We start from the raw sequence: 21,668 nt of genomic DNA, 5'->3' as shown, positions 1-21,668 counted from the left end.
AACAATTTTTTTTATCTCTCAAAAATAGAACGTCAAACTACATATAAAAAAAAAATTGTTCCGAACAAAAAATGTTTCAGAAACTCATGGGTGAATTCAGCTTTAAAGTTATGATCATTTAAAATGTCACCTGCGAGTTTTAAAATTTTTTTACATATTTTTCACTCACATTTTTAATAAAAGTAATAGATAAAATCATAACTTTTTTCATTCAATATTATTTGTTCACTAAATTAATTTTTTTTAAAATTGTTTTCAATCTTTAACTTAAAGTATACATTGGTGAAGATTATAAAAGATTCGAAACAGCCGTATATAACTGTCTAACTTGTTTTTCTTTAGGTTGAAAATTATTTTTTTAAACAAAATTTGATTTTTATTGAAGCAATAAGAAGTTTTTCTGTTAAAATTAAAAATTATTTTATTTAACTTAACTTAACCGTTGTCATTACATACTATTTACACATAAATCTATTTAAATTAGTACTTGATTTTTAACCTCATTTACATCAATTTCGGTTGCTAGTTTTGTTATTCGTTTTTTTCTTCCTTCTTCCCATTCCACGGGATGTGCTCGCTTACGATGATGATGCATATTCGAACTAACTTTGAATCTTTGCGGACAATGTGGACACTGATACAGTTCTTGTCCTGTATGCGAAGCTATGTGTTCTCTCAGTATTTTAGGCTGTTTAAATGCTTTATCACAAAATGTACACTTGTATTTACGTTCCTCATCATGGACATTCTTCTTATGAGCTAATAGTGTATTCTTGCTAGCAGCCACTTTACCACATATGCTACAAACATATACGGTTGTATCATCATGCAATGCCGAGATATGGCGTTTTAGAGAGCTGCGTGAATGAAGCTCAGCACCACAGTGATCACAGGGAAATTTTGGTTTTTTAATGCCAGCATGTTCCATTAAATGCTGTTTTAGAGCTGCTTTGCCATGTATAGTCTTGCCACATTGATCACAGACACGATCAACATTATGTACAGTACGTATGTGTGCTTTTTGCAAAAATTCCGAAAGAAATGCTTTTCCACATTCTGGGCAAACGAAGTCTTTACTACCCGTTTCATGTTGCAGCATATGTCGTTTTAATGTGGTTTTCAGATTGAACGCTTTGTGGCAGACTTCACATTCAAATTGTTCGGTATTTTCATGCATATTTTTTTTGTGTAATTTTAGATTTGATATGCTAGAGCTGATTTTACCGCATATATCGCATTTATGCGTCTCTGGATTTAAATGGAAATTAATGTGATCGACCAATAAATGACGCCGGTAGAACTTCTTTTCACAGCATTTGATATAAGGTCTAGCGTTATGTATATTTCTAAAGTGACGTCGTAAATTTTCCAAGTTAGTTTCCACCGCATCACACAAGTCACACTGTAATTCTGGTTTCCATTCAGCTATAAACAAATCCGATTCTAAACCTTTATCAATTTGATTACTAGACTTTTCTGTATCTTGTTTTGGTAGTCTGCGTTTACGAGATTTTGATTGTTTTGATTTTATGTCTTTGCTTTGTCCTGTAATTTCCTCAGATTTGTCCAAACTTATTAATAATTCTTCATTTTCAACTTGGTCATCATCATCTTTTATAGACATAACATCATCAACGAAGTCATTATTATCATTATCATCTTCTAATGTTTCATTTTTAATATTTACATCATCAACACTTTTATCAAAGACATCTTCTTCATCTTCATTGTCCAGCACATCTTCCTGTTTAATTTCCACCGATATTTCATTAAAGTAGCATTTCTCCTGCAGTACATTTCTAGTGTTCATAACAGTCGTCTGAAATTCATGAAAATCTTTGATGTGCAACCAACATTCCTGGCAAAGGATCTTAATTTCTTCGAAATGATTGCTGTCATCATCATCTGTAAGTAACTTTATAAAAAAAAGGTTTTTGGTAAAAGGTTTTCTTTGTTTTTAAATAAAATCTTACAACTGGATCAAAGTATTTGATAGTAATTTCGTAAATTTCATTTTGCAAACTTTTATATTCATTACATGTTCCACAACACAAGCTGCAGGATTTATCTACAGACATTTTATGCTTCATATGTTGGAATATTTTATATTTAATTAACAAATTTATGATTTCTGATTGGTTTTTGGTTTATTTCATTTGTAAACAATAACTTTGTTATGATCCAGGCGAATTCATATAAGGTGGAGTCAGTTAAACAGCTGATTACTTCTTTTCGCTTGTTTGGTTCTAGCGCCTGCCAAAGCTTGTTTTTATATTTCAATATCTACATATTCTATATGCTAATTAACAAAATATTTTTTTTACAAAACAAGTTAAACCCGCTCTATTCAATTATCCACCCTATATTAAGTTTTAGTACACATTATTTTAATTTTTCATTTCTGTTTTATGACATTTGGTAAGACCAATTTTGTTTTTGTAGAACTGCCATCACCTTGTAGGAATTCGCCTTGGTTATCATACTGCAATCAGTGGTGTCTGTCATCTGTTATTGAAAAAATCCCGTAAAATTTATTTCGTTCATTGCACGTTGGAAACTTTACCACATTTTTGCCCAAAATTCAAAATTAAAGTTTTTGCAAAATGCATGAAACTAATTTTTATGAAAAAATTTTTGGTTAAAAAGTTTTTGATTGAAAAAAAATGGTGTAAAATTGGTAAAAAAAATAGAGGTAATCTTGGATTTTTGATTACATCTCAGTTATTTGTGTTCCGATTTTCTCGACTATACCCGATATATTGATTTTTGTAAGACAGACGTACAAGTCTATATCGACTCCGCTAACTATAATGATCCAGAATATACACATCTGCTCAAAATAATAGATACACCTAATTGGAAAAAATTTAAATGGCGGTAACATTGAAAATTTCCTCGCAAGCGTTAAGAATACATCATATTATTAAAATTTCTATCTGGCAATGTCATGTCAGTCAAAAATCTGGCAACTATTTGCTTTCATGTTGATTTTTAAAAACGAATTTATTTGAATTACAAACAATTATTTGCTCATAAAAATAGATACACATCAGTAATTTGTAATTTGTTTATATACAATGTTTTTTTTGTGCAATTTTTTGTTCCTATTTACGTGAAACAGTAAGTATAATTTAAATTTTAGCAACAATTTTATAAAAAATAGGACTCTTTTGAAGAAAATGGGACGAAATCATCATTGTACCGAAGATGAGAAAAAAATTGTTCAAACGATGAGAAATCAAGGAAAATCATTACGGGAAATAGCAAAGAGCATAGGAAGATCTTTACATTTTGTCCAAAATGCTTTATCTAAAAAACAAAAAAGAGAAACTTGCGGTAGACCAAAGAAAACCAGTCCAGAAACAGATAGGCGGATCGTCCTTATGGTTAAAAAAGACCCTTTCATATCATCGAAAGCTATTTCTGCGGAGCTATGTAACGAAATCAGTCCACAAACAGTTCGTCGTCGTCTTTTACAAGCTAAATTGCCGGGAAGAATTGCCAGAAAAGTGCCACTAATGCGCCAAAAAAATATCAAGACAAGATTAGAATTTGCTAAAGAGCACTTACAATGGTCCGGGTGTGAAGGCGAAAAAAAATGGAGAAATATTTTATGGAGCGACGAAACAAAAATAAATTTGTTTGGAAACGACTGCCAAAGAAATGTACGCCGACCAAAAGGAAAAGAATTCCACGTTAAATTTACAAAAAAGACGGTAAAACATGGCGGGGGAAACATAATGGTTTGGGGTTGCTTTCATGGAATGGTGTTGGTCCGATATTCCGAATAGAAGATACCATGAATGCTAGTGGGTATAGAGACATATTGGAAAACGTAATGCTTCCATATGCATCGGAAAATATGCCATTAATATGGACATTCCAGCAGGACAACGACCCAAAACATAGTTCAAGATTAGTTAAAAACTGGTTCTTGGAGAATAACGTACCTGTTTTAAGCTGGCCCAGCCAATCCCCTGATTTAAACCCAATAGAAAACTTGTGGATTGAATTAAAGATAAGGCTTTCGAAGGAAGTTTTCAAAAATAAAGACGATTTATGGGAGAAAACGCATAAAATATGGTACGAGATTCCATTGGAGAAGTGTCAGAACTTGATATCCAGTATGCCCAGAAGAGTGGAGAAAGTTTTACAAAACAAAGGTGGATATACTGGATACTAGCTTTACTTTAATAATAAACTAATTTTTTTAAGATAAAATTTATTAGCTTTTGTTTAATAAGAATTTTTAAAAATGTATCTATTATTATGAGCACCAAATTTTTCGAAATTTAAGAAATTTTATTTACTTTATAATATTTATTATTAATTATGAAATATTTTGTTTTTGTTTTTTACTCTCCTTTTAACTATAAATAAAAATCGACTGAATTTTTTTTATAATTTTACAATATACCATTATTTTTTTTCGTTTTTAAAAAATAAATTTTGGTGTATCTATTATTTTGAGCAGATGTGTATATACATATGCATCCCACTAAGCGATTAAAACCCTCTTAAAGGAATGGACCTAAGCTTTCTTTTGAGCAAAACAAAAAGTCAAAAATTGTATGTCTTGAGCTACAAAACAATTATTTTGATAGATAGCCCACTCGCATCCCACTAAGCGACCATAAGGGCCTGCAAGGAAAAGACCCATGCTTTCTTTGGAGCAAAAAAAAAATTAAAAAAATGGTCCATTTTGAAAAAAGGTCTACAAAGTTTTTGATTTTGCAAAAAATCAAAAAATCAAAAATTATATGTCTTGAGTTACAAAACAATTATTTTCATAGATATCCCATTCGCATCTCACTAAGCGACCAAATAGGTCTTCAAGAAAAATATGCTTTCTTTTAAGAAAAAAAAGGGCCCATTTTGAAAAAAAGTTTTTGTTTTCGAAAAAAATATTAAAATTTTTTTTTTTAAATATTTGTTTTCTAAAGATGTAAGAAATAGATACATATCTAAACTATTTGGAACACATTTTGCTAAGAATAATAGGTAATAAGTTACATGGATGAGAAAAAACACATGTTTGGTGAAAATGTAAAATTTTGACCCCCTCTAACTCAGAGAGTTTTTGACAGATCTTGTTGAAAAATTGTGTCTGAATTACTATTCAATAGCTCTAACCTTGGTGTAAGTTTCATCCCGGAAGACATTGATTTAAAAAGGTGGTTCACTTGACGTGAAATCGATGAAAAACTATTGTAAAAAATCGATTGAAAACAATTGTAGTTTTTTCGATCAAACAATCGATCTTTGAGAAGTAATATGAGTGATATTAAAATAACAGGGAGGAAACAAAAATGTTCGACAAGGTATCGGACCTTACCCGTTCCAAATGTGTTAAAACTTCGTACTCTTGTTCCTTATGGTCTTACTAAATTTGAATTTGCTTAACAATTGTATTCGCATTGATTTGTTTATCTTTAATCGAAGTTCAAGAATCAAATTTTATATAAGAATGAATCTTGAATCGCTCAATTTAAATTGTATATTACTTTTTTACAATAGTGGTCTCATTATTAATGTTTCAGTAAATTATCATATAAATCCAAAAAATTATCCTTGAGAATGTGCTATGTAGTTAGCAAAACTAACCTTTATCTTATCACATCCTTAAAATCCCATTTCCAATTTTTGGCACGTTTTTCCCAACAGTATAAACTAATTTCTATTCAACAAAATACAAAAATTAAGGACATGAATTTCGAGATATCCTTCTTCAAATTAAACTAATTATCCTTTTTCTGATAAAAATGTTTTTTTTTTAATTATTCTTATTCTAACCCCCAGTAACACGAAGTCTGGTTATGTTTTAACTAATAGTTATACTGACAGTTTTCATACAAAAATTATTTTAACCGACAGTATAACTATTAGTTAAGGCATAACCAGACTTCGTGTTAACGGGGGTAAGGAATAAGAATTAGTAAATAACTTTTTTCAAAACATCCCAATATTTCAATTATCTCGAGACGAATTTTTTATATTTGATTTTAATTGTAAGTTTTCATGTGTATATTTTCATTTATTTATTATAATACTCTTTCGAAATATTCCTAATTTATATTACAACTTGATTTTTAACTTGATTAATGTTAACTTTTGGTAATTGTAAGCGATTTTTTCTGCCTTCTTCCCACTCTATGGGATGTACTTTTTTGCGATGATGATGCATATTGGCACTAACTTTAAACGTTTGCGGACAATGAGGACACTGATAAAGATCCTGGCCCGTATGTGTGGCTATGTGTTCGCGCAATACCTTGGGCCTCTTAAATGCTTTATCACAATACGTACACTTATGTTTACGCTCCTCTATGTGAACATGCTTCTTATGTGTTAATAAAGCATTTTCACTGGATGCAACTTTGCCACATATACCACATACATATATGGTTGTACCATCATGATGGAATGCTGCCATATGACGTCTTAAGGAATTGCGTGAGTTAAGCTCGGCACCACATTTATCACAAGGGAATTTAGGCCTTTTAATGCCGGCATGTTCCATTAAATGTTTCTTGAGGGCTGCTACGCCGTGTATAGTTTTGCCACATTGATCGCAGACACGATCAACATTGTGTACTGTTTTGATGTGGGATTTTAGCTGAACCTCAAGAACATAGGCTTTCCCACATTCTTGACACACAAAATCTTTACTTCCCGTAACATGTATCAGCCTATGACGCTCTAAGGTGGGTTTCTGGTTGAACATTTTATGACACACTTCGCACTCAAATTGCTCTGTGCTTTCGTGCATTATTTTCTTGTGAAGTTTAAGATTATATTGACTGGAACTGGGTTTACCACATATATCACATTTGTGCATCTCCGGATTTAGATGTAACCGTATGTGATCGACCAATACATAGCGACGATGAAATTTGCGCTCACAACATTTAATATAGCCTCTAGTTTTATGTTGCTCTTTAAAGTGCTGTCGTAATTGCTGAAAATTTGTACTAGTTTCACCACATATATCGCATTCTAATTCTGGTTTCCATTCGGCTATAAAGCTGTCCGACTCCAAACCTTTTTCTATATTATTCGATGACTCTTTTTTGGTATCATCCACCAATTTCAGTTTTTTTCTTTTGCTAGGCGATTTTTCGTTTGTCAGGTCATCATCATTGTCATCAGCTTTCAAATCTTTGCTAATACAATTTTTAGATTTTCTTCCTCTACGTGATTTAGGCTTTTCCAGTTGATTTTCCTCATCAATAACTTTATTTTCACTGTTTTTACTTTTATCACTGGCTATTTTTGTTAAAGTTATTAAGGGCTTCTCATCGTCATCATCATCATTATCCTCATTAGAATTTATAGAGATATTATCTGCTGCCAAGTTATCACATTCATCTTCATAATTATTTACATAAACATCTTCAAAACTATGGTCATCATCATCACTTTTATCAGTTTCCTCCTCATCTCCCCAAAATGTTTTATCATCCTGGACATTCTCCTGTTTAATATCTGTTTCTAATTGCTTTATCATGTTGCTTTTTTCCAGTGTATTCCTAGTCGTAATAACATTCTGTTGAAATTCATTAAAATCATTGATGTGCAACCAGCAATCCTGGCAAAGCACCTTAATTTCTTGATCATAATTTGGATTTCCTTCTTCATCTGTGAGCAGCTATTAAAAATATTTATAGAAAACATAAATTTAATTGAATGTTGTTCCAAGTACTTACCATGGGATCAAAATATTTGACTGTGATTTCATAGATTTCATTGCTATCCCCCGCTTCGTTTTGTAGCAATTGATATTCACAGCATGCAGTGCAACACAAACTGCAACATTGTTTAATTGACATTTTAATGCAATTGTTTATTAAATAATTTATTAAATAAAATAAACGCTTCTGTTTGGTTTTTAATTCATTTGTAAACAAATGTTTGGCTTTGGGATTGCCAGGTTTTATCAAATTCCACAGAGTTGCTATAAATTGTAGTATTAGTAGTTTCAAATAGAATTAGTACAGTGAATAGAGTTGAATAAATCATGTATACAATTTATATAAAATAAACCAAAGTTTACTTTAAGATTGAAACAAGGTGCATTTAATAAGGTGCCATCGGCAGCACAGCTGATTATAGAAATAGCTCGCACAAATGTCAAACTACATATATAAAAAATATTCGCCCGTACGCCCGTATGTCAAACTCTATATATAAAAAATAAATGAATTCGCCTGTATTTATTTCAATTCGCCACTGCTGTCACCATGTTAAATACGCCTTGGATTGAAAAAAATTGGGTTGAAAAATATCTTTTGCTGATTTTAAACCATTGTCGATCCGAATTTCTATTTTTGCATATATCTCTGGATAATTACTATCCAGAATATATATGGGGGATTTCATGTCAAGTGAAGCAACTTTTAAAAAATTTAAAAAGTATCCATTTTGCAAAAAAAGTCAAAAATTTTATGTTTGGGTTACAAAATATTTATTTTGATAGATAATCAACTCTCATCCCACGAAGCGACCATAAAGCTCTTTAAGAAAAAGTCAAAAAAGATTTGATTTTTTTTTTAGAAAGTTTGAAAAATTAGCAATCTAAACTAACTCAGAGAGTTCATAACCGATCTTGTTGAAAAATTGTGTCTGAATTACTATACAATAGGACAGGACCTTGGTGCAAATTTCATCCAGAGCTGTAAATGAATCATTCTTTTTTGATTTTAATTCATTATGAATTAGCTAAATTTTGAAATAATTCATTGAATTGAATGAAATTTTAATCAATTCAAACGAATTAGGCAGAAATGAGTTGCAATTCATTTCCAATTCATTTGATTTGAATTGAATTGATTTTGAATTAATTCAATTGAATTAGAAAAAAAAATTAGCAATTCAAATGAATGAATCAAAAATGAGTTGCAATCAATCAAATTCAAGGGGGAATGAAAAATTTCTCCTACCAAAATAAAAATATCCAGTACAAACATTTAAAAGCCTTGTCATGTATCCGCGCCTGTTTAATGAAAACATGGTGTTTGGAGTTTGTTTCTTCAAGAAGAACTGATTTTTATTTTGAAATAAGCTGAGCGACAAAACACATTTAATATTCAAGAAGCAATTAATAATTTTTGAAATTTTGTGACCTACGACCACCCAACGACAAACTTTTTGCTAATATTTATGTATACAAATAATCAAAAATCAGAAAAAATAACGTCGGATAATTATGCAGCATATGCTGCGAATTACGCTTCGGAGTTGGAAATGAATTGCTAATTATTTTTTTCTAATTCATTTGAATTAATTTAAAATCAATTCAATTCAAATGAATTGGAAAATAATTGCTAATTCTTTTCTCTAATTCATTTGAATTAATTGATTCAAATTTCATTCAATTCATTTTTTTTGTGTGAATGATTCGCGAATTAATTCAAAAAATGAATGATTAATTTAGAGCTCTGATTTCATCCCGTTCGGAAGACATCGATTTTAAAAAACTTTTTAAATAATTTGCACTTTTTTTATTTGTTTTTACATATTCTAATTAATTCTACATAAATATGTACGTACATATTATTGTATGTCAGTAAATCATATTATAACTTGTTTCTTAACTTGATTTATATTAATTTTAGGTTGTTGCAGGCGATTTTTGCGACCTTCTTGCCATTCAACGGGATGTACTTTTTTGCGATGATGGTGCATATTGGCACTAACTCTAAATGTTTGCGGACAATGTGGACACTGATAGAGATCCTGACCCGTGTGAGTGGCAATATGTTCGCGCAATGATTTAGGACGTTTAAATGCTTTATCGCAATATGTGCACTTATGTTTCCGTTCAACCACATGTACAAGTTTTTTGTGATTCAACAAAGCATTTTCGCTTGAAGCTACCTTACCACACACCCCGCAAACATATATAGTCGTACCATCATTGTGATAGGCTGCCTTGTGGCGTTTAAGACCATTGGGTGACTTTAGTTCAACGCCGCAAATGTCACAGCGGAATGTAGGTCGTTCAATGCCGGCATGCTCCATAAGATGTTTCTTAAGAGCTTGAAATCCATGAATAGTTTTGCCACACTGATCGCAAACACGATCAACGTTATGCACATGTTTAATGTGCAATTTAAGTAATTGTTCCGCTACATAACCCTTGCCACACTCGGAGCAAACGAAGTCTTTGCTTCCCGTAGAATGAGTTAGCAAGTGCCGCTCCAGTGTAACTTTTTGTTTAAAAAGCTTTTCGCATATATCACATTTTAATTGTTTTGTATCTTCGTGCATTACCTTTTTATGTAGTTTAAGATTGTGCTTGGTTGAACTGGATTTTCCGCATATATCACATTTGTGAGTTTCCGGATTAAGATGTAATTGTATGTGATTGACAAGGACACAACGGCGAAAGAATTTACGTTCACAGCATTTAATATAAAATCTGGTTTTATGTTTCTCCCTAAAATGACTACGAAGTTTATCGAAATTATTAGCGCTTTCACTGCACAAATCACATATAAGCTCAGGTTTCCATTCGGCTATGAAAGCATCAGATTCTTTTGCTTTTTCCATATTAAGGGCAGAGTTTCCTTTCTCTTTTTTGTTTTCCGATAATTTGGGTTTTTTTCTTTTTTCCCTTTCACCGCCATCTTCTTCGTCTTCAGGCTCTTTAGATTTTGTGGAATTTCTAGGCTTTCTTCCTCGGCGCGATTTAGCTGGTACTTCTAGCTCATTCTTGTTTTTCTCTTCATCTTGTGCCAAATTGTTTTTATTATCCTTTTCCTCGGATTGTATAGCTATGGAGTCTACAACATCTTCTAGGCTCGATAGTGATTCTGTTTTCAAATCATAATTTTCCACATCATCAAAATGATCCTCATCATCATCGTCATCACTTCTATAAAACTGTTCCTCATCCTCATATTTTGTACTGACATATGGCTGTTCATCTTCCTGTTTTACTTCAATAGGCAATTGTTTTTTATTTACTTTATCTTCCCATAACATTCGAGCTTTCAATACCGTTTGTTGAAATTCATGAAACTCTTCGATGTGAAACCAACAGTTCTGACAAAGTGCCTGATTGTGTTGAGAGTCTTCGCCCTCCTCTTCTTGGAGTAACTATTAAGGATAAACTTTTGTAAGCTATGGAATAATTTTGGTATATATTACAATGATTTCATTACCATGGGATCAAAATATTTCACTGTAATTTCATAGACTTCATTGCTTTCGCCCAAATCATTTTGCAATAATTTATATTCACCGCATGTAGTACAACACAAACTACAACATTGTTTTATAGACATTTTACATTAACTTTATAAATTAATTCAAAATTAAAATTAACACAAAAATGCATCAAAATACTATTATTTGTAAACAAAATAGTTTTATTTTCGTGTTGCCATATTTATAATCCCAGAGTTGTTTAAAAGGTTGGTGTTATATTCGGTTATGTTGAATCTTATACACCCTCCACCAAAGTATACTTTAAGAATAATATTAAAAACAATTAGTGGTGAAAAATAATTGTGACTTAAAGCTTGAGGTGTTAATTCCAGAATTTTAGAACTAATAAAACTTTTTGTTTTGTGCATTAGGAAAAAAAATTTAGTAGGCGGTCCAACTTCCCGAAAAATTCTTTAGTAAGCGAAGCCAGTGATGGAAATATCTTAAAAGTAATTTTATAATGATGTAATGTAACCCAGAAAATATGAGCCACGACAATTATTTTATTTTTATACCCTTCACCATGAGTGGCAAGGGTCGATATAGCCATGTCCGTCTGTCCGTCTGTGTGTTGAAATCAACATTCTGAAGCCCCCAAATAACTTACATACACGAATGATACATCAATATCTCCGAAATTCTTCCGGCTCGGTTGCTATTTAAAATCGAGAAAATCGGTCCATAAATAACGGAGATATAAGGAAAAAACTAGGACAACCTCGATTTTTGACCTATTTTTGACCCATATCTGGATTACTAAATCATTAATATAGACAATATGGATATCTAATGATAGATATTTCAAAGACCTGTGCAACGACGTATATAAGACCATAGTAAGTTGGACCTACAATGGGTCAAAATGGAAAAAAATTTTAACCCGATTTTTTTTTCACTAAAAATTTAAAACTAAAAAAAAAATTTTTTAAAATTATAAAATTTAAAAAAAAAAATTTTTAAATTTAAAAAAATTAAATAAAAATTTTAAAAAACAATTTAGAAAAAACAACTGGAAAAAAATTTAAATTTTGTTTACCTAAAAATATTTAAAATTTTTTAAAGTATAATTTGGTGAAGGGTATATAAGATTCGGCACAGCCGAATATAGCTCTCTTACTTGTTTTATTATACCCTTCACCTTCGTGAGAAGCGGAGTCGATTAAGCCATGTCCGTCTGTCTGTTGAAATCAATTTTCTGAAGACCCCTGATATCTTCGGGATCCAAATCTTCAATAATTCTGTCAGACATGCTTTCGAGAAGTTTGCTATTTAAAATCAGCTAAATTGGTCCACAAATGGCTGAGATATGAGGAAAAAACCAGGATTTTTGACCTATATCTGGATTACTAAATCATTAATATAGACAATATGCAACAACGTATATAAGACCATAGTAATGGGTCAAAATCAGAAAAAATATTTTTTAACCCGAATTTTTTTCACCAAAACTTTTTTTCGCTAAATATTTAAAAACAAAAAAAATTTTTATAAATTTAAAAAAAAAAAATTTAACATTAACATTTTACCAAAAAATATTTTTTTTAAAAAATTTAAAAAAAAAAATTTTGTTTTAAGAATGCTGTTTTTCCTTCACTGTACAAATAGTTTACTGAAAAAACTGCATGGCAGCCTTGTGTATATTTTTTTGTTTACAAACAAAAATCTAGTAAAATTTCCTCCAAATGAATTTTAAACAAAATTAAGAAAGAAAAAACTATTTTTAAATAAAAAATGTCTATAAAATTATGCTGCTGCTTGTGCTGCACGCCATGTAATGAATACAAATCTTTACAAAATGATTTGGGAGAATGTAATGAAATCTATGAAATGACTGTCAAGTATTTTGATCCGATGGTAAAGAATGGTCAACATTTTAAGGATTTTTATTCCTAAAAAAAAGAGGTGCTATATTAATAATATATTTTTATGTGATTTTAGTTACTAACAGAATACATCAATACAAAATGTTCCAAAGACAATAAGATACTTTGCCAGGACTGCTGGTTGCATATAAATGAATTTCATGAATTCCAACAAACGGTAATAAAGACACGGTCATTGCTGGAAGAGACTGATGTCAAGCAAATGCCGTTGGAAATTAAGATAGAAGAAGAGCAGGCCACTCCAGTAATAAGTGAGAAAAACAAAGATGTGGATAACAGTGATGAGGAGTTGACACATTTTGAAGATATGTTAATAAAAAATGATTCTGAAGATGATCAGGATGCATTAGGAGATGATGTTGAGTTGGATGACGAGGATGAAGATGAGGATGACATTAAGCCATTAATTGAACTAAGAAAATCCAAAAAGGCAATAAAAGTTACCAATGAAAACGACAATGACAATCAAACGAAGGAAAAAGAAATAAGTGACACGGAGTATCGGAAGCCTAAATCCCGTAGAGGTCGTAAACCCAAAGATTCATCTAAAGAGAATGCAAAAACGGATTGTATTGAGGACGAAGAAGGAGATGAGACATTAAAAAAAACACCCAGAAAAAAGAGAAAACTAAAAGAAGCAGACAAACCTAAAAAGAATCCTCGCATTAATTCTGGCCTGGAGAAAGGCAAAGAATCTGATGAGTTCATTGCGGAATGGAAGCCATTACTAGAATGTGATATATGTAATGAAACTTTCCCAGTTTTTGATTTGCTAAAGGGACATTTCAAGGATATACATAATGCCAGATGTTATATTAAATGTTGTGAACGCAAATTTTATCGCCGTTGTGTTCTGGTTGATCACATTCGTCTACATATCAATCCAGAAACCCATAAATGCGATATTTGTGGTAAGCCTAGTTCTAGTAAATATAATCTGAAACTGCATAAGAAAATTGTGCATGAAGAAACTGAACAATTTGAGTGCGATGTATGTCATAGGACTTTTAACCAAAAGCCCAATTTAGAACGTCATTTGCTAACTCATGCAACTGGCAGTAAAGATTTCATTTGTAAGGAATGCGGCAAGGGATACGTTCTAGAAGTTCAACTTAAATCACACATCAAAACAGTTCACAGTGATAATCGTGTGTGCGATCAGTGCGGTAAAACTCTGCATGGCATCGGAGCACTCAAGAAACACCTAATGGAACATGCTGGCATTGAAAGACCTAAATATCCTTGTGATGAATGTGGGGCCCAATTAAGATCGCGTGGTAACTTAAGACGTCATAAAGCAGCCTATCACAATGACGGTACGACTATATATGTTTGCAGCATTTGTGGCAAAGTGGCTGCCAGTGAATATGGCTTGTTGACGCACAAAAAACATGTCCATCAAGAGGAACGTAAGCATAAGTGTACGTATTGTGAAAAGGCATTCAAACGTCCTAAATTTCTACGTGAACATATTGCCACACATACCGGAGAGGATCTGTATCAGTGTCCCCATTGTCCGCAAACATTCAAAGTTAGTTCGAATATGCATCATCATCGTAAGAAAGCACATCCCGTTGAGTTTGAAGAGGGTAGAAAAAATCGTTTACAATTGCGTAAAGTCGATATAACTCAAGTTACAAATCAAGTTGTAATATAAATTAATTAACATATAGATATATAATTTAATTTTAATTTAATTAAGTATAATTAAGAAATTTATTTATTTTATTAAGACTAGTCCAAGCAGTTTTAAAATTAATTTGTAAATTAAATAAATCTTAGTTTAAATAAGTTGGAATGAGTACTTTATTCGGCTTTATATCTATCTTACATCAACAATTTTTTTTATTATCTTCTTTATATATATAATTCTTCTGTACGTGTGTTAGTAACTGAACTCCTCCTTAACGGTTAGGCAGATTTCGATGAAATTTGTTGTGTGTGTTTGAGTGGGTCCCTGAATGGTTAGGTTCACAATTGACCTATATAGGCACAATGGGCATGGTACCTCCCATACAAAGTAAACATTTATTATTGCATATCTGGAGTACTATTATAGCGGGAGTCTTCAAAATTTTTGTGAGCTATGGCAGAACAACGTTTGCCGGGACAGCTAGTTTTTCATATAATCAGACTATTTTATTCTTTTTTTTCTGCTAAATATTTCATAATTTTAAATGAAAATTACAAAAATAATGATATCGGATTAGTAAACAAGACACTACAATTGTGCTTTTATTGGCATGTAATAAATTATTACCTATTCGTTTAAAAGTTTAATTTGCTTCAACCATTATTTTTAACAACTGCAATTTTGGGGCTATATGCATGTACATTTATGCATACATATCTTTAATAGGGTTCATTATTTCTTTCATATTTTCAGTATATATCGATAATTATATTATATTTGTCTATAAGTTGCTCAAATACCTTATTAATTCTTAAAAAACCAAATAAAAGTGTTAATTTGGGTGTGCCAAATCTTAAAACATACCAAAGATAAAGATTAAAAAAAATGTTTGTTGAAACCTTTTTTTTTGGAATTTTTTAGAATTTCTATGGCGTTATGTACGTTGTTGGAAAGGCTTTTGAAATGTCTATCATTAGATGTACATATTGTCTATAACTTAGTAATCCAAATATAGGTACAAAATAGGCCAAAATTCAAATTAGTCGTGATTTTTTTTTTTATATCACAGCCATTTGTGGGCCGATTTTCCCTAATCTAAATAGCAACCTAAGGACTATAGCGGATGAAAATGTGGAAATTACAAACGGAATGACAAACTTAATATATCCTTATCACTCGCTCATAATGAATACATATTATTAAATTGATTTGAGATGTACTTTTATAATATTAAAAAAAAATTAACACGATTTTTGAAAAAAAAAAATTAAATTAAATTTTAGACTTTGCTCTCATATTCATCTGATGATCTCAAAATATGTAAGTTCTCACCTGATTATCTACTTAAAAAAATACACTTTGAAAACATTAAAAAAAATCCATCAAAATACTTTTGATTTTTTTGTATTAATCAATACATAATTTTTCTGAGACGGATCATAAAATTATTAATTTTTTGTGGAAACATTTTTTTTTTTTTTTTGATAAAGAAATTTCAGTGAAAAATTAAATAAATAATTATTAATTAAACAATGGATCATTCCTCTTTGTTACCTCATATTTTGGAAAGCCTTAGTCAAAAGCCTGAATTATGTAAGTATTTTTGATATTGCAGACTCTATAATAAATCTGATAATAAATTTCATTTGGTTTTCAATTTCCAGGTGACACTCTTGAAAATCTCTGTGGAGAGATTAATTACATTTTGTCCTCAGAGAATCTGAAACGTCGCTATGGAAATGTTGAAAAGGCCATAGAAAATGCTTTGGATGTTGGACAAAATTTGGGGGTTATAACATTAACAGACGATCTTGTACGGATGCCATATAAAAATGTAAGATTGCGTTTAGTTCATTCATAAAAAGATTTTAATTTTTTTCTTTTTAAAATCAGAGCGCACAAAAAAAGTCAGCTTTAACTGATGAATCGGAAAATTTTGCAATGCAACCCCGGCGTACGCACACTGTCCGACCAAATATGATACCTCATGGCCGTTCTAGAAGAAGGGTTTCTAGAAGTCGTCGACGTAGACGTGGAAGTCGTCGTCGCTCCCGCTCCAGACGTCGTTAGTGATGCGTCTTTCTAATATTGTTTGGAAAAATATGGTATTTATGTATTTAATATACATATTTATGTTGTATTTAAATTTTTGTGTAATAAAATTAGAATTGTGCCTAATGTTTTTATTACGAAATTTTGTGTATTTCTTAAAGAATTTCTATAAGAATTAAAAAAATCGAACATAGCTTGAAGAAGCTTAAAATCAATCGGTGTAAAGGGCCATAACATAACATAGCGACTGGCTTGACTACTTAAAATACATTTGAAATACGATCCATTTCTAGAATAAATTTTGAACCAATCGTTGTCGTAATCGGTTTTTAAAAAGACAGAAAATGTTCATTGGTCTCGTGAAATCGAAAGTTATCGGGTTTATATTCGATCTAGAATTAAATTCTTTATCGATTAAACAAAACATTATGCTAGGTATACACGTTACGATAAATCGTATAAGTATGAAATTAGTAACGTGTATCATGTTGTCGTACTAACGAAGTATGAAAATCAAAAATGTTTGTGATACTTTTATTACTTGTCATTTTCTATCACAAAATCGTACTTCAACTCATACTACGATTAGTACGAAAAATAGTATCGTGTATACCCAGCATTACAACGCACAGAGGGATTTTGGTGTCAAAAAGTATATTTTTCAAACACTCAATTTCAAAAATCAAATGATGCAGTTTTGTAGAGAAATGTTTAAAGATGAAATGTACACTTATAGTTTTAAGATAAAATTTATTTTATTTTTAAAAAATTGAAGTAAAGTCCATGCAATGGTGTTAAGCAAAAATTTATTTATATTTTCACGCAATTCAGTGGTTTATATATCGCACTCGTTCAACAATACTGTATTAACTCAAAATGTTTAAAAATTCACTTTTTGCAAGAAATCAACTAACAACATAAATATCTATGTATCTACTGTAAAAATTTCAACGTATTCCGATTACTCTTTCATCTTGAAAACCACATTTGAGACCATTTTTGTGATAATTAGTGACTACCTTGAATCAACAAAAAAGTATTATTTTGAGTTAATACAAAAATTTAAATAGAAATACATCGTATAATTGAGCCTTTATTAAAGTTAAAAATAATCAAATTGTTTTATTTAAATTTGGTTGTATTTTGAATTGATACTGTTTTGTTGATAAAATAATACAAAAAATTATCGAGAAGTTCCAGAAAAATGGTAGTAACTCAAAAAATAGATTTATTTTGCAATAATTACAAAAATTTTTAAGAAAAACAATGTAAATATATTTTCTAATGGAATTTGCTTACTATGATGTATTCGGATTTTCAAATTCTCTTTAAATGTAATCACAAACAGTTTTTGCCCTCTATTGAAAATTTTAAAATTTTGAGTTAATACAGTATTGTTGAACGAGTGCGATATGTATAATTTTCATAATAATATCATTTACCTTTAACATATTTGAAAAATATAACATGTCTCCATCAATAAAAAAAAAAATTATGGGGATACCATAAACCGTTAAGAAGATATGCCCAAATCTATAAGTCTCTAAAAATTATTTTATTTTTGATTTTCCATGGAGAAAAAAAAATGTAGCCCCACTTTCCCCCAAGCTATTTTTTAAATAAAATGAAAGGTGGGAGTGCCTTGTTTCGGAAGTTTTCGGAACAGGATGAAAATTTAACATTTTTTGTCGAATAATAAACGAAATATCAAAAAAGTTCTTATCTATGTATGGGTTTCGTTGGCTGTAGGGGTGACCGATTTTATTGAAACTCGTCATGCGTTCCTTTTTTGTTTCAATAAATGTATGTACCAAATTTCTAGACTTTTGCTTGGATATAAACAATTTTATACAAAAAAATCAATTTTGATTGTATGGAGAGTGGGCGTTGGGCGTGGACGATTTTGATAAAATTTATTTTTTATAGTGACAGATTATTATCGTAATATTCCGGACTCACAGTTATTTTCTATGGTCTACCGATATGTGTCACAATTTGTATACCCTTTACCTTCGTGAGAAGGGTATATATAAGTTTGTCATTCCATTTGTAATTTCCACATTTTTCATTTGCGACCCCATAAAGTATATATATTCTGGATCATTATAGATAGCGGAATCGATATAGCCATGTCCGTCTGTGTGTTGAAATCAACTTTCCGAAGCCCCCAAATAACTTACATACACGATTCATACATCAATATCTCCGAAATTCTTCCGGCTCGGTCGCTATTTAAAATCGAAGATATAAGGAAAAAACTAGGACAACCTCGATTTTTGACCTATATCTGGATTACTAAGTCATTAATATAGACAATATGGATATCTAATGATAGATATTTCAAAGACCTTTGCAACGACGTATATAAGACCATAGTAAGTTGGACATACAATGGGTCAAAATCGGAAAAAATATTTTTTAACCCGAATTTTTTTTCATCAAAAAATTTTTTTTGGCATAAATTCTTTTTCCAAAAAAATTAATTAAAGAAATTTAAAAAAAATTTCTTTTCAATAAATTTTGTTTGTTTTCGTTGCCATTAAATTCCTAAAATCGTTGTTGATTTTAGTTGTCACTCGTTTCCAACCCCCAAAAAAAAACTCGAGTTAATTTCCGGTGTTGTTATTTTTCGATGCTATCTTGACGCACGAAAACAAATCTACTAAAGTTACCTACCTCCAAATGAATTATTAAACAAATAACGTTATTCTTTGCAAACACATAACTATAAAAATAAAACATTTAAATTATAAAATGTCTATGAAACTATGCTGTTGCTTGTGTTGTACAGCCTGTAATGAATATAAATCTTTACAAAATGATGTGGGAGAATGCAATGAAATCTATGAAATTACTGCCAAATATTTTGATCCGATGGTAAAGATTAATCAATGATTTTTAATGTTAAAAAAAGTGATATATTAATAACTTGTTAACTTAATGTGATTTTAGTTACTAATGGATTACATAAATTCAAAGTCCTCCGCAGATAATAAGATACTTTGCCAGGACTGTTGGTCGCATATAAACGACTTTCATGAATTTCAACAAACGGTAATAAAGGCACGGTCTTTGCTGGAAGAGGCAGATGTTAAGCAAATGCTGTTGGAAATTAAGGTAGAAGAAGAGCAGATAACACCAGTAATAAGTGAGAAAAACAAAGATGTGGATAACAGAGATGAGAAGTTGACACATTTTGAAGATGTATTAATAAAAAATGATTCTGAAGATGATCAGGATACCTTAGGAAATGATATTGAGTTGGTTGGTAATGAAGTTGATGATGACGAGAATGATGATGAGGATGACATTAAGCCATTAATTGAACTAAGAAAATCTAAAAAGGCAATACAAATTACCAATGAAAACGAGAATGAAAATCAAATGAAGTATACAAAAGTAAGTGGTAAAGAGGACCAGAAGCCTAAATCCCGAAGAAGTCGTAAACCCAAAGATTTAACTAAAGTGAATGCAAAAACAGATTGTGGTGATGACGAAGAAGGTGACGAGACTTTAGAAGAAACACCTAGAAAAAAGAGAAAACTTAAGGATGCAGACAAACCTAAGAATAATCCTCGCATTAATTCTGGCATAGAGATAGGCAAAGAATCTGATGAATTCATTGCTAAATGGAAGCCATTACTAGAATGTGATATCTGTAATGAAACATTTCCAGTTTTAGATATGTTAAAAAGACATTTCAAAGATAAACATAATGCCAAATATTATATTAAATGTTGTGAACGTAAATTTTATCGCCGTTGTGTTCTGGTTGATCACATTCGTCTACATATCAATCCAGAGACCCATAAATGCGATATATGTGGTAAGCCTAGTTCTAGTAAATATAATCTTAAACTGCATAAGAAAGTTGTGCATGAAGAAACTGAACAATTTGAATGCGATGTATGTCATAGGACTTTTAACCAAAAGCCCAGTTTAGAACGTCATTTGCTAACACATGCTACCGGCAGTAAAGATTTCATTTGTAAGGAGTGCGGTAACGCATACGTTGCAGAATCTCTACTTAAATCACACATCAGAATAGTTCACAGTGATAATCGTGTGTGCGATCAGTGCGGTAAAACTCTTCATGGCATCGGAGCACTTAAGACACACCTAATGGAACATGCTGGCATTGAAAGACCTAAATATCCTTGTGATGAATGTGGGGCCCAATTAAGATCACGTGGTTGCTTAAGACGGCATAAAGCCGCATATCACAATGACGGTACGACTATATATGTTTGCAGCATTTGTGGTAAAGTGGCTGCCAGTGAATCTGGTTTGTTGATGCACAAAAAAAATGTCCATCAAACGGAACGTAAGCATAAGTGTACGTATTGCGATAAGGCATTCAAACGTCCTAAATTACTACGTGAACATATTGCCAAACATACCGGAGAGGACCTGTATCAGTGTCCCCATTGTCCGCAAACATTCAAAGTTAGTTCGAATATGCATCATCATCGTAAGGTAGCACATCCCGTTGAGTTTGAAGAGGGCAGAAAAAATCGTTTACAATTACCTAAAGTTGATATAACTCAAGTCACAAAACAAGTTGTAATATAAATTAATTAATATACATACGTACTTACATACATATTTAATTTAATATTAATATAATTCATTAAGAATAAAGAAGAATTTTTATTTGCCTATAAAAATATTTGTCATTAACATAGAAAATATGGATATCTAATGATTGATACATCATGGACCACCCCAACGACCTATATATAACGCCATAGAAATTCGGTCCGACAATGGGTTAAAATCGGAATAAATTATTTTTTAACCCAATATAGCTCTTGTTATTTTTGTGAAAAATCGATTTCATGTGAAATCAGACCATTTTATATTTTATGTTTTTTGAGTGATTATGGATC

General features: G+C 31.0%; 6 protein-coding genes across 6 annotated transcripts in view; 3 read left to right on the top strand and 3 right to left on the bottom strand.

The window, feature by feature from the left end:
• Nucleotides 1-21,668, top strand: part of LOC135957205 (uncharacterized) — a 75,791-nt gene that overhangs the window by 16,316 nt on the left and 37,807 nt on the right. The gene's annotated exons all lie outside the window — the stretch shown is intronic.
• Nucleotides 428-2,133, bottom strand: LOC135959143 (zinc finger protein OZF-like). Its single transcript, XM_065510190.1, has 2 exons — nt 1,974-2,133; nt 428-1,915 (listed from the first exon to the last, which is right to left on the bottom strand). The coding sequence occupies exons 1-2, from the start codon at nt 2,088-2,090 to the stop codon at nt 476-478; spliced, it is 1,557 nt and encodes a 518-aa protein (XP_065366262.1). The 5' UTR covers nt 2,091-2,133; the 3' UTR covers nt 428-475.
• On the top strand, nt 2,664-21,363 carry LOC135956551 (zinc finger protein 729-like). Its single transcript, XM_065507085.1, is given in 6 exon segments — nt 2,664-2,668; nt 5,074-5,155; nt 12,940-13,065; nt 13,150-14,749; nt 19,571-19,656; nt 19,732-21,363. Coding segments are annotated over 6 exon segments (3,519 nt in total). The 3' UTR covers nt 21,352-21,363.
• On the bottom strand, nt 6,025-7,856 carry LOC135959145 (transcription factor grauzone-like). The gene is made up of 2 exons (XM_065510192.1): nt 7,707-7,856; nt 6,025-7,648 (listed from the first exon to the last, which is right to left on the bottom strand). The coding sequence occupies exons 1-2, from the start codon at nt 7,827-7,829 to the stop codon at nt 6,071-6,073; spliced, it is 1,701 nt and encodes a 566-aa protein (XP_065366264.1). The 5' UTR covers nt 7,830-7,856; the 3' UTR covers nt 6,025-6,070.
• Nucleotides 9,503-11,387, bottom strand: LOC135959142 (transcription factor grauzone-like). Its single transcript, XM_065510189.1, has 2 exons — nt 11,166-11,387; nt 9,503-11,100 (listed from the first exon to the last, which is right to left on the bottom strand). Exons 1-2 carry the CDS (start codon nt 11,286-11,288, stop codon nt 9,571-9,573), a joined length of 1,653 nt encoding a protein of 550 aa, XP_065366261.1. The 5' UTR covers nt 11,289-11,387; the 3' UTR covers nt 9,503-9,570.
• On the top strand, nt 16,144-16,921 carry LOC135959144 (uncharacterized). The gene is made up of 3 exons (XM_065510191.1): nt 16,144-16,320; nt 16,392-16,561; nt 16,621-16,921. Exons 1-3 carry the CDS (start codon nt 16,260-16,262, stop codon nt 16,795-16,797), a joined length of 408 nt encoding a protein of 135 aa, XP_065366263.1. The 5' UTR covers nt 16,144-16,259; the 3' UTR covers nt 16,798-16,921.

This window comes from Calliphora vicina, chromosome 4 (genome assembly GCF_958450345.1).
Source record: "Calliphora vicina chromosome 4, idCalVici1.1, whole genome shotgun sequence".
In the NCBI taxonomy this organism is placed as follows: Eukaryota; Metazoa; Arthropoda; class Insecta; order Diptera; family Calliphoridae; genus Calliphora; species Calliphora vicina.
The sequence above is the reverse complement of the archived record's forward strand: the minus strand, read 5'-3'. Positions and strand labels throughout refer to the sequence as shown.